Here is a 17,839-nt window from a genome sequence, read left to right as displayed (position 1 = left end):
TTTTTTTAAAAAAAGTAAGTAAACCTTAGTTCTTATCACAAGAAAAAACTTGTATGGTGATGAACATTAACAAGATGTATTGTAGTGACCATTTTACAATATACAAATATCAAATCATTATGTTATACTCCTAAAACTAGTATTATGTCAATTATACCATAATAAAAAAATTTATGGGCATTAATAGAACATTTAATCACATTAACTGAGTTCAAATTTAATCCCTAAAAATACTTAGTTTCCTTATTCTTTATACTATTATATGAAATAAATAAGTTCAATCTAAACTACTTGATTATCATTATTTTTGTTACTTATTTTAAACTATAAAGTCCATGTATACTATTGCAAATTGATGGAGGTGTCATCTATTACAGGTCTATACCTAATTATCTATAAAACAGTAATGGAAACATGACTATCCCAATCAGGTACAAGGATTTCCTTCCATTTTAAAAAAGTACTTCTAACCCAGCTTAACAACTAATCCCATTTCAATTATGGACTTGAAAAAATGTATTAGAGGCACATTTTTAAAAGCAAATACAGCATGGAATCTTGCTTTTTACTGAGTCAGTTTAATTTTGCTTCTTTATTTGCTTTCATGGCTATATGATTTATGTCCTTCTTCTGGACAACTTTAGTATGCAACCCTCATTCTTTAAACAACCAAAAAACCCCACAGACTTAAGTTGTATGAAAACTTAAGATGGCACAGACAACAGGGGGGTGGGGGCATGAATGGGAGGTGGGGGTAATAGGGGAATAAGGACACATATGTAATACCTTAATCAATAAAGAAATTTAAAAAAAAAAACTTAAGATGGTACTGTCAACTGAAGACACCATAAATAGCACCATAAGAACATTTGTGCTAAATTTTAACACTGTTCATTAACAGTTCCATCTTCCTGAGTTTGCGTTTGTTCTTTGGCATCGGCTTAGGATATAATCCATTTTTCAGAAGGTGTTCCTTGCTGAGGCGAATTTGAGCACCATGCTGAAGCTGGAAGGAACATAAAGCTCGAAGAGGGCGAAGCAAAGTCTGTTAAGATAAAAAAAAAAAATACTAAAAATGTGTCTGTGACAAGTTATGATATTCTATCTAGATTTTTCCTTCAGAAACAAGCATTATTATCTTAATTATCATTATTATTATTATTAGCTTTTAACTATGAAGAGCAACAAGTATTCTAATAAATATATGGGATTTCTAAACAAGTAATTTATTTAAATTCATACCTTACATACCACTAAGTAACTCCAGTAAAAAGACACAAATTGATTTTCCATATAGGTGATAAAGTTTGAATTTAGTTTTATACATTAAGATATTCAAACACCACAAAAGTGTTGCCATTATAATTTAATCTGTAACAAACAGACAACAAGAGACCTTTAGATAATAAAGATGAGTTGATTCATTTTCAATAACAGAAAGACACAAGCTTCCTGCTACCTAATAACAATTAGCTGATGGCAGTGATGGATAAGTGGTTGACTAAAGCACACTAATACATGGACCACATGCCAGTCAGACACCAGGTTTTGGTGCATTCGAAATAATCCTAACTGTATACATACCAGTCCAAATTTAAATACCTACAAGGCCAGCCATTTAACATATGCATGTGAATTGGGTGGATCCATTGGATAACAGAGAGTGGTGGAGGTTGTAAACAACTGGAGCATATACTTTTCCTAAAGTTATGCAAATTTTTAAAAATTTTAAGTAAAAACACTATACCAGTGCTTTATACCATCCAGAGATTTCAGTGTTTTAAACATATTTTGAGTCAGATTCTTTCCTTAAGCCTGAGATCCCTGATCTTATTCTTTTAAATAATAATAGCAACACTTGATTTGAGCAGTTAAAAAAAAAAGGAACAAAAAAAACTCACAGATTTAACTATAAAAATTTTAAAATGTCTGTGTGAAAAATTATTCCCTCACATATACAACACAAGTGGTAGAAAGGGCTTCTTAATAGCTTTAATGTACAAGGAACTCTTATAAATTTTAGCAGTCACTAGTAGTTGCTTCTTCATATCCATTCTTTTCTTCCTTATTAATCCTCTGTACACCATAAGCATCTATAGATGCTTTAAAAAATCATTTTTCGTGAAAATTTTCAACTGAAAATATTCAAGAATACCCGAATTGTGAGTAATATATTTATTTTTATAATATTCATTGAAAATTGATTTTTTTATTAAATTCAAAATATCGTGGACGCGTGGCAGTTAACTGGTTAAAAAAATTAAAAATTGTATTGAAGGTGGCAATGTGTACAGCTAGTGATATGACACTGGGTAATGACACAGTCTATCCAATAAGATGTAAGTGGAAGTCTCTGGGTGGGGCTCCCAGGGATTCTCTTTAAAACGGAACAGACCTAGCAGACAGAGGCTTTTGCTCTTTCTTCTGGACTGGAATATGATTGTTAGAGATGGAATAACCACCTTGTGACTACAGGGCAAAAAACATGAAGATTGAACCAAATATATATATATGATAATGAACAGAAAAGCAGAAAAAAAAAACCTGGGTCTCTGATGCATTGCCAGCCCTGGACTGCTCACCTCAGCATTTATTTAGAGGAGAAAAGAAATTGCTATATTGTTCAACCACTGCAGTAAGTGCTCCATAAGACAAACATCCTGGAAAAGCTCTGCATGACACTTGTAAATAGTCCCTTAGATTTGTATATGTATAAAATCCTAATATGCAAATAGACCGAATGGCAGAACAACTGACCAAGCGGTTGGTATAACATACACTGACCACCAGGGGGAGCACGCGAACCATGGCGGGTGTTGGCAGCAGGCAGTAGAGCAGGGAACATGGTGGGCGTCGGCCACGGCGGGATGGTGGAGCAGCTGAGCAGGGGCACCAGACCAAGGTGGAGTGCCAGTAACTCATTGGGGCAAGCCTCTGAAAATTCTTTGCTCCCGTGCGCCATGGGTGCGCCATGGTTTCGCCCTGCACTCGCACCCGCTGCCGGTGCCTGGCGCCAGCCCCAATCACTTGGCGCCATGAGCGGGTGTGAATGGCGGCTGCTGGCCCCGATCGCCCCTCAGGGCTTCTCCACCTCCCCTTGCTCCTGAGGGGCGATCGGGGCCAGCAGCCACCTCTTGCACCCGCTGTCAGTATTAGCCCCGCTAGCACCCACTGTCTGCGTCGGAGCTGCCGCTTGCACCCACTGCTGGCACAGGCCCTGCTTGTACCCACAGCCGGCGTTGGAGCCGCGACTTACACCCGCTGCTGGCACCCGGTGCCAGTCCCAATTGCTCGGCGATGTCAGCAGGTGTGAGTGGTGGCTGCCGACCCTGATTGCCCATGAGGGCTTCTCCACCTCCCCCTGCTCCTGAGGGGTGATCAGGGAAGCAGCCACTACTCGTATCTGCTGCTGGCGCCGACCCCAATCGCTCTGTGCTGTCAGTGGGTGAGAGCAGCGGGGCTGGTGCCGTCAGCGCGTGGGAGCAGCAGTGGTGGAAGCGCGTGGGAAAGGCAGTGGTGGAAGCAGGGCTGCTGGTAGAGAGGGGACCAGAGGCTGCAGCAGGAGGGGCCAGGCAGGGGCACGGAGGATGGGCCAAGACCCACCCCTGTGCCTTTCAAGGTGCACAAATTCATGCACTGGGCCCCTAGTGTTCTTATAATTTCTTTTAACATCTTCATTTCTTCAAACAAGACAGGAAATTTGGAGATGAATATATATATATTACTTTACAGAGTCAATACAGTGGACTGATTGGATTTTGCATCACTGTACTTAGGAAACATATCAAGGACTATGTACAGACTGAGACAACTGAAGGTTCTATTGCAATTTTATGGAATTTATTAAATTCTGCATAGACAGGAGAATACTATATTCCTCTGGTTAAGAGACTAACTTTTACCTCCTGAACATAAGCGTCTATTAATTTTCTGAGGTGATTAAGAGAATGAATTTTGGAGATAGAGAGACCTGAATTAGATCCCCACTCCATCTCTGTGCCAGTCACTAGAACTAGTCACAAATGTTCCAGTCCTCCCTGGTACATGATCAAACTGCATTTTCTAGTCCCCTTTGAAGTTAGGTGGCGACATAAGTTGCTTTGGTTAACAGAATGTGAGCACAAATAATGCATGCCACCTCTGGGCAAAAGCTTTAAAGGCAGTATATGATTGACCACCTCCCTTTATTCCTTCCTTGAAGAAAATAGAATGACATGTCTAGATAGTGCCTTCATCAGCCTGGTTCCCTAAGTGACTGCAATGAGCAGAGATCCCCTGGCAATCACAATGGATAGGCAGTGTGAGAGAGACATACACCGTTGTTGTATTATGCCATTCTAATATTGGGTTTTTAAGTTACTGGAGCCTAATTCAGCCTATTTTTTAATTGAATTTATTGGGGTGACATTAAATAATAAAATTATATGTTTCAGGTATAAAATTCTATAGTACATCATCTACATAATTTATTGTGTGTTCACCATCCCAAGTCAAATCTCCTTCCATCACCATTTATCCCCCTTATCTTCTTTTACCTCTCCCCCTACTATCCTTGCCTTTTGGTAATCACTATGTTTTTGTCTGTGTTTATGAGGTGTTGTTATTTTGTGGGGGCTTTTTGCTTAATCCCTTTTCCTTTTTCACCCAACCCTGCAACCTCGCTCCCCTCTAACAATTAACAGTCTGTTCTCTATCTTATGAGTCTGTTTCTATTTTGTTAGTTTATTTTGTTCATTAGATTCCATATATGAGAGAAATCATATGATACTTATCTTTCTCTGATTAGCTTACTTCACTTAGCACAATGCTCTCCAGGTCCACCAATGCTGTCAGAAAGGTAAGATTTCCTTTGTTTTTACAGCTGCATAGTATTCCATTGTGTAAATGTGTCACAGCTTTTTTATCCACTCATCTACTGATGGACACTTGGGCTGCTTTCAAATGTTGGCTATTGTAAATAATGTTGCAATAGACATAGGGGTGCATATACTCTTTCGAATCAGTGTTTCAGATTTCTTCAGATATACATTATATGCATTATATCTGAGGCACTCAGATATCAGGAACAAAGAAAATCTACTTATAAAATAAACAAGATAGTTTCTAAAAGGTTACTTGGGGGGAAATCAGTGTTTTGTAAATCCTTTTGTCTATAGGTACAACGTGAGTTTTCAAGGGGCCATTATTACCAACTGCTGCTGCTGAGTGTAGCTAAGGCACTTAGGCTACAGCACATAGCTTGGCCACATCTGGTTATAAAAGTTCATAAGGTCAAACTTCACAAGCAGAGGGGGTTCTATAATAAAAAAGATTCCCAAGCTCAAGATTTCCAATGTATGAAACCCTGGTAAATACTATTGCAGCTGATGAAAACCACTAACTTTTAGTTCAAATTTTTTGTCAATCCTATCAGAGGGACAAGGAAGGGCAAACGATTAATTATTTTGAGTGCCTGATGTCAGGCAATTACACTTTATCCCATTTAATTCTCACAACACTATGAGGTAACTAATGTTCTTATATTACAGATAAGAAAATAAGCATTAAGAGATTACATGAATTGCCCACTGGCAAAAAATGATGATAAACGATGAAGTTTTAATTCAAACCTGCTTCAAAGCTCCTATCATGCTAGACTTCCAAGTGTTTGAAAAACTACTCAAGAGTAAAGGATACGGATAAATCAACAGACTAAGAAAGCTATTATTTTGAGGAGCCCTACCTCTATAGAATGAAGCAGGCTGAAAAATTACTACTCTCCCCCATCATGTTAAGGTTCTATAACGATGCCATTAATTAAAGGTTATGAGTGGGGGGAAGGGTTGGCAAAGGAAAAAGAGAAAACACCTTTATGTTTCTCAGAAGAATGTACCAATTTTTTTATTATAGCTAGATCTGAACAGGCTGGACTTGGGGTGCCCCCACTAAGAAAGCTACATTTTTGCCATCTTCAGTAATAAGCAACTTGGGATGTTTCATTTTGCATTTCTTCTGCTCATACTTTAACCAACCATCTTATTAATACCTCCCAGATCACACGTCTGATTGTCAAACATCCTTTTCCTACTACTGCTGACAAAAGCAAAGAGAATGAGACTATTACTTTGGGATTTTATTTTCAATTTTATTCATAGATAACAATAACAAAAACTGAAGGATCATGTCATCATTCTATATCTTAAACTTTGTTGTTAAGATATTATACTCAGAACATAAGATAGGTTTCCTGCTCTCATGGTACATTAATTAATACCAGAATAATCTACCTTATAAAACCAGGAAAGGGGGCAGCAGTGGCAGCATTAGTAGTAGTACTAATATAAACCCCATCCTGAACCCCAGCCCTATTATTTTACAACTATTATTATTAAACCACCACCACTACCAACATTAAAGCTTCTGTTTGGGATTGCAGTGAAGATCAAATTCCAATTGTGAGAGTAAGAGATATACCTCCATAAAGGATTCTTTTTAGAACCCAAAAGAAGGAGAGGAAAGTAAGTTTTATTGTTTTTCATAATCTTCAGCCAAGGATATGTTTCTATTGATTTTAGAGAAAGGGAAGAGGTAGAGAGAAAGAGAAGGAGAGAGAGAGAGAGAGAGAGAGAGAGAGAGAGAGAGAGAGAGAGAGAGAGGAAGAAAGACAAAGGGAAAGACAGAAACATCAATGTGAGAGAGAAACATCATCAGTTGACTGGGGATCAAACCAACCTATGTGCCCTGACCTGGAATCAAATCAACACTCTTTTGGTATACGAGAAGATGCTCTGACCAACTGAGCCAGCTGGTCAGGGCAAAAAAAAAGAAAGTTTTAAATCTATACACAAAGAATATTATATTTTCCCTTCAAGATTTGAACTTTTAATGGGTCCTTGGTCTAATGGTGACTGATCCAACCAACTAAGCCACACTGGCCAGGGCCACAAACTTCTATCACAGATACATTCTACTTGTCACTTGAGCTACAAATTTAACAAGCTATGTATTTCTAACTTTTCTAGAAAAAATCTAATCAAACTCCTATTTTCAAAAACTATATAATCTTTCAAAGACATACCTACCTCTTGTATGTAATTATTTTTCTCTAAGATGGAAAGAGCAACAGCTGCACACTCCAGTGTAGACAGGCACCTATTAGTTGGTTGTGCCCGAATTACGTACTGACTAGAAATGCTAGTTTTTAACTGCACCTGAAACCAAAAACAGAATAGAATGTAATTTGTTTTAAATTTAAAACTATAAAGTCTGTGTTTTAAATACTAATTAATTTCCTTCTGAAATTGCCAGTTTAGAAAAATTAAATGTATCAGTATTATATATCCTATTTAATAAAAGAGTAACATGCAAATTAACCATCACTCCGCTACACCCACAAGCCACACCAAGCCACACCCACCAGCCAATCAGAGCGAGTATGCAAATTAACCCCAACCAAGATGACTGCAGCCACAGAGAGCAGGAGGGAGGCTTGGGTTTCCCTGGCAATGGAGGAAGCCAAGCTTTTCACACACCCTGGCAGGCCCAGGCCTCTACTCAAGGGTACAAAGTTTCAATTATAGAAGGTAAATAAATTCCAACAGAAATGGCGGCAGCCACGGAGCTGGAAAGAGCAGGAGGCTAGGGTTGCCCCCGGTGATGGAGGAAGACAAGCTTCTGCAGCCCTGGCTGGCCTAGGCCTCCACTCCAGGCTACAAAGTTTCAATTATAGAAGATACATAAATTCCAATGGAAATGGCTGCCGCCATGGAGCGAGCAGGAGGCCTGGCTCTGCTCCAGGCTACAAAGTTTCAATTGTAGAAGATAAATAAATTCCAGATACCAGGGCCTCCGTTTGGGTCACCAGGGGGCATGGCTGGCCTGCAAACCACCACAGGCCCCTCGCCCAGGCTGCTCCATGCCCCAAGGGAACCCCCACCCTGATCTGGGACACCCTTAAGGGCAAACCAGCTGGCCCCCACCCATGCACCAGGCCTCTATCCTGTCTAATAAAAGAGTAATATGCAGATTGACCATCACTCCAACACACAAGATGGCTGCCCCCAGGTGGTCAAAGATCCTGCCCCCATGTGGACACAAGATGGCCACCCCAAGATGGCCAGCAGGGGAGGGCAGTTGGGAGGCACCAGGCCTGCAAGGGAGGGCAGTTGAGAGGGACCAGGCCTGCAAGGGAGGGCAGTTGGGGGCGATCAACCCTGCAGGGGAGGGCAGTTAGGGGTGACCAGGCCGGCAGAGGAGGGAAGTTGGGGGCAAACAGGCTGGCAGGGGAGCAGTTAGACATCAATCAGGCTGGCATGGGAGTGGTTAGGGGGTGATCAGTCTGGCAGGCAGAAGTGGTTAGGGGCAATCAGGAAGGCAGGCAGGCAAGCAGTTGGGAGCCAGCAGTCCTGGATTGTGAGAGGGATGTCCAACTGCCCGTTTAGGGGATCGGGCCTAAACAGGCAGTTGGACGTCCCTCGAGGAATCACAGATTGGAGATAGTGCAGGCTGGGCTGAGGGACACCCCTCCCCCCCCCCCCGTGCATGAATTTCATGCACCGGGCCTCTAGTGTGTGTGTGTGTGTGTGTGTGTGTGTGTGTGTGTGTGTGTGTGTGTTTGTGTGTATGTGTATATATATATATATATATATACACACATATATATATATCCTTATGTTAGTTATTTTCAAATAGTATAAGAGGATACCAGAATACATATATACAAATTCCTACAAATCAAAAATAAGTAGACTAATAACCCCCTCTCAATGGGCAAAAAGTGCATAGATACTTCACAAAGAAGAAATAAGCATGGCAAATAGGTATGTGTAAAAGGGCTCAGCATGATTTAATGTAAATTAAGATCACAATGATATAACATTTCATACTTACCAGAACAGTTAAAATAAAAAAGACTAACAGCACCAGGGGAGGATATGGAGCAAATGAAACTCTCTAACACTGTAGTGGCACTGAAAATGGTGTAATCACTTTGGAGAATTTATTTCATGATTTATCCTCCCATTATTTCTTAATATAAACTGATAGATGTATGTCCATATGGGTGTGAAATGTGTATAAATATAGACATATACATATGTATGTATGTATCCTCTCTTTTTAGATAAAAGGTGACATACTATACATATTTTATCCATGAACATAATATTTTAACTGAGACCTAATGACTGAGACAGAATTAGATATAAAAAGGCAATAAAAATTTGAATGTCAACACATTTGGCCTTTAGATTCCTATTTTAATTAAATGAACAAATAATTTTACACTCACAAAGCCATATTCCTAGCCCACACTCTGATCAGAATCACATTTAAACATGTGTGGATAGATGAGAATTTCAGCTTTTACTCTTAAACTACGTAAGCATGGGGATTGAAGGTAGTGGTGTCTAAGTATTAATACAAAGCAACTTATTAAAATTAGGTGTTCTCTCTTATTTTCTTTTTTTAAATATATTTTTATTGATTTCAGAGAGGAAGGGAGAGGGAGAGAGAGAGAGAAACATTAATGAGAGAGAATAATTGATCAGCTGCCTCCTGCATGTCCCACACTACAGATTAAGCCTGCAACTTGGACATATGCCCTGACCGGGAATGAAACTGTGACCTCCTGGTTCATAGGCTGATGCTCAAACCACTGAGCCATGCCAGCTGGGCTCTCTTATTTTCTAATATCTCTAAAGTCCTATGAGTCTCTCATTACTTTACACCATTAAAACCCATCCATGGCATCTTGTCCCTCAATCCTTTTCCTCCTTTGTTTCTCATGCAGTCCCCCCATAATATAGTTCTATTAGAATTGCTTTTTGTTCAAAGAATTCTCTTTTACAACTTGTTTCCTTTCTTTCTTCAGAAAGAGGAAGAGAGGAGAAGAGGGGGAAAGAAGAAAGGAAGAGGGGAAGGGGAGGAGAGGGAGAGAGAAAGGAAAGGAAGGAGGGAGGAAAGCACAGTGGGTATCATCAAGATTCACTACATAATGTATTTGGTTTTGGGATACATCTTTTAAAGCTTATTTGTTTTAAAGCAATAATGTTTTAGATATGATCATAGTTAGATTATTTTACATTTCTACCAATAGACAAAATGAAAATTAGATGCAGGGAAGGAAAGAGATGGAGGAAAAAATTGAAAAACATATACAGTGATGAAAGAAAACCTATGATTAAATAACTGTAAGAATAATTCATGATGTTGATTAACTGTAATTACTAATGGCTTTAATATTTCATCAGGTCAAATAGTAGAACAGAGTACAGACAACTACTGTTTCAATACTCAATTTCAAGTCATCACTGAAGGAATTATAATAGACAGCTGATTATAACAAAATCTTTATGAAACATGCAAAATTCACAGTAAGTTTTGTTTATTGGAATGAATTTGATTTTTAAAAGACATTTCTCATTTCAGGGAAGTTTTTTTAATTTTTACTGTGACCCACATAGTTATATGAAAACTCAGAATTTGACATTTATCATGTGTTACACTTCAGAATATCCTACACTAATCATCTCTCCGGGAATTATCCAGTAACTGGATATATTAGAAGAGTATATAACTCAGATCTGTCATATTATTAATATGCACTAGATCTGTCATATTATTAATATGCACTAGATGCCCAATGCATGAAATTTGTGCAAGGGGCTCAGCCCTCGCAGCCTCGCCTGCCTCGGCTGGCCCTCACAGCCCTGACTGCCTCAGCTGGCCCTCGCAGCCCTGGCTTCATCCGGAAGGTCATCGGAAGGTCGTCCGGACGGTTGTTCTGCTGTTCGGTCTAATAAGCATATTAACTCTTTATTATATAGGATGTTATTAGAATATGCTAATATGACATTCTCCAAGCTCCTCTTTATTGTGCTATTTCACCTACATCACATATTTGATTCAATGAGTAAATAAGCAAGTGCAAAAAGAAACAATGTGGATCTATATTTTTGAGAAGTCAAAGGCATCATAACAAATAATTTGTCAAAGATTGTTTTATCTTCTTAAGTAAATGTACAAGAAAATTCAAGGCAAAATTATTCAAAGAAAAAAAATTAACATATGATAACATCTTGGAATATAGAAAGAGGATTTATTGAAAGACCAGGATTATTATATCAAACCTGACAATAATTAATCAATCTCAGTCAAGTCATTCAGTTTCTCAGTTCCTCCTCACCTATAAAAATCAGACCACTGACCTGCACTATAGTCACAGCTGGTCCCTGCAGCAGAATCAGCGTGTGGGTCAATCCCTCCCAGTGACCTGCCAACAGCAATCAAGGTTCAACTACAAGGGCGGCACACCTAGAGCACCCAGCTCAAGTGACTGGGTAGACTGTGATCCTACAGGACACCTACTACAGGAGGCTACTCTACCAAGTCCAGGAGACATAGCATCTCACCTAATACATAGAAACAAACACAGGGAAGCAGCCAGAATGAAGAGACCAAAAATGGGTCCCAAATGAAAGAACAGGACAAATTTCCAAAAAAGGAACTAAATGAAATGGAGACCCTTACTGAATTACATGTATATTCTTTCCATCTTTGTTGTGCAGCAAAGTGGAAAAAAAAAACTGCATATAGGCATACATGCAAACATAGTATTTGTCTATTATTTAAGGAACAATAATCAGCCAATATTTGACCCTGAATTTACTATCTTATCAGCCTAACAAAATGGCAGGGATATAAATAGCTGCTGATTGAAGAATACATCTTTAAACTCAAATATATAATAACCATTCTGTGTGAGAGCTGAAAAGGTAGTAAAGAGAAATATAACATGCATTATATTTTGTGGTGTTGTGGAATTTAATTTTATTGACAACTGTCCATTTAAGTGTAAGTCAACATATTGAGATGTTAGATAATACTTATATTTGTTCTGTTAACTACTTTCTTAGACTATTTAAGAGAGCTAGTGAAATCCAAAAAGTGAACTGATATTTTTTAAATGAATCCATTCAAGCACAACATAAAGTCCTGTGTAATCGCCATTAATGATATAATATGTTCCACTCAGAAGATAGTAAAATTCTGTCAACTTTTTAGACTGGAAACATGAATAAGTGTTTTTTGATAAATGAATGTTTTTAATGACACATTTAAAGCTGAATAATTACCACTCCCAAAAATGATGATGCACTAATAACTGCAATGAAGAATAAAAAGAATATGGGAAAAGAATATGAAATGAAGAATTCTTATCAAATGGCAGGGATTTCTTTTCTATTCAGGAGGAAAAATATTCTGATTTCAAATTAAAAGTGAATTTTCCCAAAGCTTATTCATCTTTGCAAGTGATTTAAATGAAAATTCTATTAAATTGTTAATCAAAACCAGTGACATGTTAATGCCACACTTCTTTGTGGAAAGGCATTAATTATAATAAAAGTATCGCTATTATAATATAAAATATTTAACAATTTGTGGTTTATTATTATATTGTTTTCACAAGCTGCTTAATGAAAGCTCCTCCTGTAGTTTTTAACTTACTATTATCTTATTAAGACTCTCATCACTTCAACCCATGAAAAGCTGTTTGTGTGTATTTAATTTATTGGCAATATCTAGAACCTAATTTCATCTATATTAATTAGTTCTCTTTCTACTAAACAAGGCCAACATTCTAAGCCAGAGACACAAGCAACCACACAAAATCTTTGAAACTACTATCATGAATTTTATCAATTTTTTTAAATTGATTTTTCAGTTACAGTTGATATAGCATAGCATTTATTTTTAAATAACTTTATCTCCAATGACAGTACTCAATTTCAAGTCACCATCATTTCTAGCCTGAATGTTTGCAAAGGCCTATCTGAATAATCTTGCTTCTGCTTGTCTTCTTATATCATTCTCGTTGTGTCACCCAAGTGATCCTTTAAAAAACAAACGAGTGTAACTATGAAATCTAACAAATAAATAATAAATAGGCAGTGTTTGGAACAAGAGGCATAAAACGCTGGTCTTCACTCAGAGGAAATATACAGGGCTTTGCAAGGATGGATTACAGGTTTCTAAATGTTGAGGGAAGCACTGTTTTATCAAGAAAGTAACCTGATATTTCCTCCTAATGTTCAATGGAATATATGGAATTAAAGGCTTTATAGGGCTGCATCATTATATTTGATCATAAAGGAAAAACTGAAGTCATAATAAAATATTTTAAAACACAAACTCTCTCTACTTTCCTGACAATTTTGCTGTGAACCTAAAATTGCTCTTTAAAACAACAACAAAAAAAAAAATAATTGAAATATTAAAAAATCCAAATAAATAAGTTTGTATGAAAAGAAACTTCAGTTTCTTATTCTACTGCCGCACTTTGTAAAATCTGGGGTATTTAAAAAATTAAATCCCAAGTAGAATAAATTTTGCTGTGAACCTAAAATTGCTCTTTAAAACAACAACAAAAACTGATCACATTATCACTCAGATTAAAATCCTTAGCTTGCCACTAAGCTAAATCCTGAACATGGTCTATAAATCTTCCACCTCATCAATACTACTCTCTCCATACTTCCATCACTATATATCAGCCAGACTATGTATGAAATTTTCTCTACCCTTCTCTTTTTGCTAACTACTACTTATCCTTTGGTTTTCAAATACTAGAGAGGTCTTTGTGAACCCCAACTTCAATCAAATCCCCATTTTAAGCACCCTTATAAAATTTACTTTAATTTATAATTATATACTGATCTAACTGGCTGTGTATTTCCCATGATGTAAGCTCCATTAGGACATGGACTGTCTGCCTGTTTTACTCACCACTGTATTCTGGTGTCAAGAACAGTGCCCAACACCCAGTGGCTGGTGTTCAATAATTATTGGTTAAGTTAATGAACACTGATCACAGCCATTAGAAAACAAGCTACAGTAGGTCCTTGGGTTACGTCGGAGATCCGTTCCTACTGCGCGACGTAACACAATTTTCACCGTAAGTTGGAACCCACCTACATCACTCACATGGAGCACATACACAGCAGTAATGAAGTGAAACAGTAAAAAAAAAATTTAAAAGAAAGATAACAATTCCTGACCTTCACTTGTAGTAAATAAATAATAAAAAACATAAAGCACATATGTACATGTTGAAATGACGGAACTTTTTTTTTAATAAATAAATGGGAGATGGCGACGTAACCACGTAACCACGAAACGACGTATGTCGAGTACGATGTAACCCGAGGACTGCCTATTTACCTATGAATTCAAACCCAGCAGTTAACACTTAAATTGAGGAGGGTGGGTGACTTTACTGGGGAAGCAGATGTAAAAATGAGAAGTGGACAAAGGATCTGTATAAAGAGGTTAGGGATTAGTGTCTAAATTTAAGCTTATGAAGCTGATAAAATACTACTTTAGTTGATTATCAATTTTACATTAAAAGGCTGGAATTGAGAAATATATACTAGTCATAATTTACCTCTTTTGAGGGACGTTAGTAAGTTTATATAGCAGGGAGAGCCCACTGATGGCACACAAATCCTACAAGAACTAGAAATTCAGCCAAAAATAGTACATCTGCATTTAAGCTAAGGCATCTATAAAAAGTACATAGACTTTATGAATCAAATACGAACTCCGCTTAATTATAAAATATGAAGTGTTTATCCTATCCTTTTCTAAGAATATTAAAAGGATTACTTTATTTTATTCTATGCAATGCTAACATTGTTCTCTACGATGCAAAATCTGAAAATCTTCTATCTAAATATTTTCAGCAATTTCTCTAGGGATACAAAAAAGAAATCAACTAGAGCAAAACTCAGCATGTTATTGAAATCTACATCAAGAACATAAATAAATTATCTTTTCCAGACATTATGCTTTAATTCAAAGTGACATTTTCAGAGCACTCATTTGGAGAAAAAAATTATAAAGGAATAAATATCATGCAATGTTTTAAACTGTACAGTCATATAAAGAAATTAAATGTCACAAAAACTTTTCAACAATAAAATAAAAATGTGTATATATATATACATAAAATAACATATTTTATGTATATATATACACACACATATACACACACACATTTTTATTTTACCATAAAAATGGAGATGCCAGAAAGTTTCTAAATTGTCAACCCAAGAAATATATATAAAGTTAGTATCATGGAAGGTAGTGTTTCAAGATCAATTATATCATTCATGTTTATAAAACATTTAATGTTCTATATAAAGTTAGAGTTTTTAAAAAGATTTTAAAATAATCAGAGACTGTCTTAATAACCACAGAATTTATATTTTGTTCTTTAAAATTAAAATATTTATCATTTTTACTCTTTCTTTTCATAATATATTAATATTTAGCTATAGGTTCTAAAAAATATCTAAAGATGTGAAGTATCATGAAGACAGAGGACACTTGCTGCACAACTTATAAAATAAACTTTTACTTAAAGTGTGTGGTTTTGGAATTAATAATACTGCATAGGAGAGGATAATTAAGTACTATTGCTGTAACAATATAGTATATATTAGTTACCTTTTGATCATTCAAAGGTCAACTTTGGTTTTAAATTTACCTATATATTATACCAGTGGAGAATTTGCTGACCCAAATTTGGACTTACTAAAATTCTGATGAAAGATAAAGAGGCTTATCTGGAAGTCTGAAATGAGAGTAAATACTGGGCCTAGTGATTTACAAAAACAAATATCTTTAGCATTAAGTCTGACATGACAACTTAATAAGATAGTGTATAACGCAAGGTTACCATCTGTGTTAGCAAAATAATTGAACAATTTTACATTTGTGCTTTTACTTCCTATATTCACCAGTGTCTTTTCTAGATATAATTTCATGTTAATTATAAAATACCTAAAAAATACAGAAATGAATAACATAAAAAGTAAAGTGACCTGTAATGTCACCACCCAGAGACAATGACTATTTACTAATGGTATTTATTCTTCTAATACTTTAGTTTTTAATATGTAATTATAAAAATATTTATATCTATAAAATAAAATATGTAATATTTGCGTTATGAAGTATAAGACTAACACTGACATCCCTGAATCTTCTAACTATTTAAGAAACAGAATATAACCAAAATGACTGACATCTCAGGCTACTCCCCACCCCCCCCAATGGCTCTATACACACACAAATATAAATAGATAGAGATAAGTATATAGATAGATCCATACATCCAATTTCACTTAAGAATGTCCTTAGTAAAACAGTAAAAGTTCTCCTAATAAACTTGACCTCCTCTAAAATAACCACTTAATATGTTCCATTTTAGAACAATCAGGCACACAAGTTATGAATCTAAAAACTATTCAATTGTCACTTGCCTTTTAAAAAAATCCCTCCCACTTAAAATTAATTATTTGTGTAACATCAGACAAGTTATTTAAACTTCCTGAGACTTAGTCTCCTTATATGAAAATATGTGACAGAACCAGCACCCTTAGTTATAAAATTTTACTATTCTTTAAAAAATAATAATCATCAAAAGCACCCAAGCCAAACTGTTTCTACAATGACAGCATAATAGTGATAACAAAAATTATATATAAACTATAGGCCCAATGCAAGAATTCGTGCATGGGTGGGGTTGGCTGATCAGTCTAATTTGCAGGGCCCCAGTCAGAAAAGTAAAAAGGGTTAAAGACAATATTATTTCAGCTATATTACAGTTGTATTGAAATTATAAGGTTTAAAAAGCTGAATGTTTCTCTGAAGTATTTCTTACAACTGTATGTGCATCCACAATTATTCTAAAATCAAAAGAAATGTACCCTTGAAACTTAAGTGATTTTATTAACCAATATTACCCCAATAAATAATAAATAAAATGTGTAATAACATTCAATCTTCTAAATATCTGTGTCAGAATATAAGGATGGAGCCTAATAAAGTTGATCCAAGGGCATATTAAAGTGAGTCACAGAGATTTCCAGTTAATTTGAGTCTTATTAACTGACACTCAGTTTAGCCATGTGCTTGGATCAGGTTTTGACAGTCTAGGAAGCCTAAGGGTGATCAATTAAGACTGTGTTCACATCTAATTGTACAGATCTATACTTTCACAGCTCAGATTGTTTAATGTGTTTACCCAGCCACAGGAGATGGTTTCCTGCACATATCCAGATCAATATACTACTTTAGCCTTATGTATATAAAAGATTGGGCCCGAGAGGAATGGCTAAACCTCTAGACATTTTAATGTGGCTCTTACTGACTTGACATTACCATCTGCAACTGTGCACATCCTAGCAATAATTTTTGAAGTCTGGATTTCATTGCCAATTACTCTAGCTATGTGGACTTTTGTCTGCTTCACTTAGATTATTTTTTAGTACTTTACTGAGGTAAAACTGATATAGAATAAACTGCACAGAATTAAAGCACATGTCATATGTATACATGTGTATATATCTGTGAAACCAACACCACAATCAAGATAAACATAACTAACACCCTGTAATCCTGTAATCTCTTCTCATCCCTCCCTTTCTCCCCACCCAATCCCATCCAGGCAAGCAAAAATCTTGTTTATGACAGTATAGATTAATCTGAATTTCCTAGAATTTTATGTAAATGGAATCATACAGTTATCTGGCTTCTTTCACCCAGCATAATTAATTTTGGATTCATCCGTGTTGTAGTGTGTATCAAGAGTTCATTGCTTTTTACTGCTCAGTAGTTTTCCATTATATGGATATACCACACATTTTTTTAACTATACCCCTATTTATAGACATTTTGGCTGTTCCTAGTTTGGTGCTATTACAAGTTTAACTGCTATAAACATTCACGTATAAGTTTTTGTATGGACATTAACTTTCATTTCCCTTTGGTAAATACCTAGTTGTGGAATGGCTGG

The 17,839-nt window shown here is 36.3% G+C and overlaps 1 protein-coding gene across 2 annotated transcripts in view; it reads right to left on the bottom strand.

Annotated features, from left to right (window-relative positions):
* Positions 1–345: 345 nt before the first annotated feature.
* The window catches only part of DTWD2 (DTW domain containing 2), a 79,894-nt gene continuing 62,400 nt past the window's right edge, over positions 346–17,839 (bottom strand). The window contains exons 5-6 of one of the 2 annotated variants that reach the window (XM_054714278.1): positions 7,062–7,190; positions 346–1,045 (exon numbers count right to left, since the gene is read on the bottom strand). In XM_054714278.1, the coding sequence (XP_054570253.1) occupies positions 875–1,045; positions 7,062–7,190 (300 nt within the window). In that variant the 3' untranslated portion in view covers positions 346–874. The remainder of the gene's footprint in view (positions 1,046–7,061; positions 7,191–17,839) is intronic. The other variant, XM_054714279.1, reaches the window with a different exon arrangement.

This window comes from Eptesicus fuscus, chromosome 4 (assembly GCF_027574615.1).
Source record: "Eptesicus fuscus isolate TK198812 chromosome 4, DD_ASM_mEF_20220401, whole genome shotgun sequence".
Lineage (NCBI taxonomy): Eukaryota > Metazoa > Chordata > Mammalia > Chiroptera > Vespertilionidae > Eptesicus > Eptesicus fuscus.
This window is presented reverse-complemented; position numbering and strand designations above follow the sequence as displayed.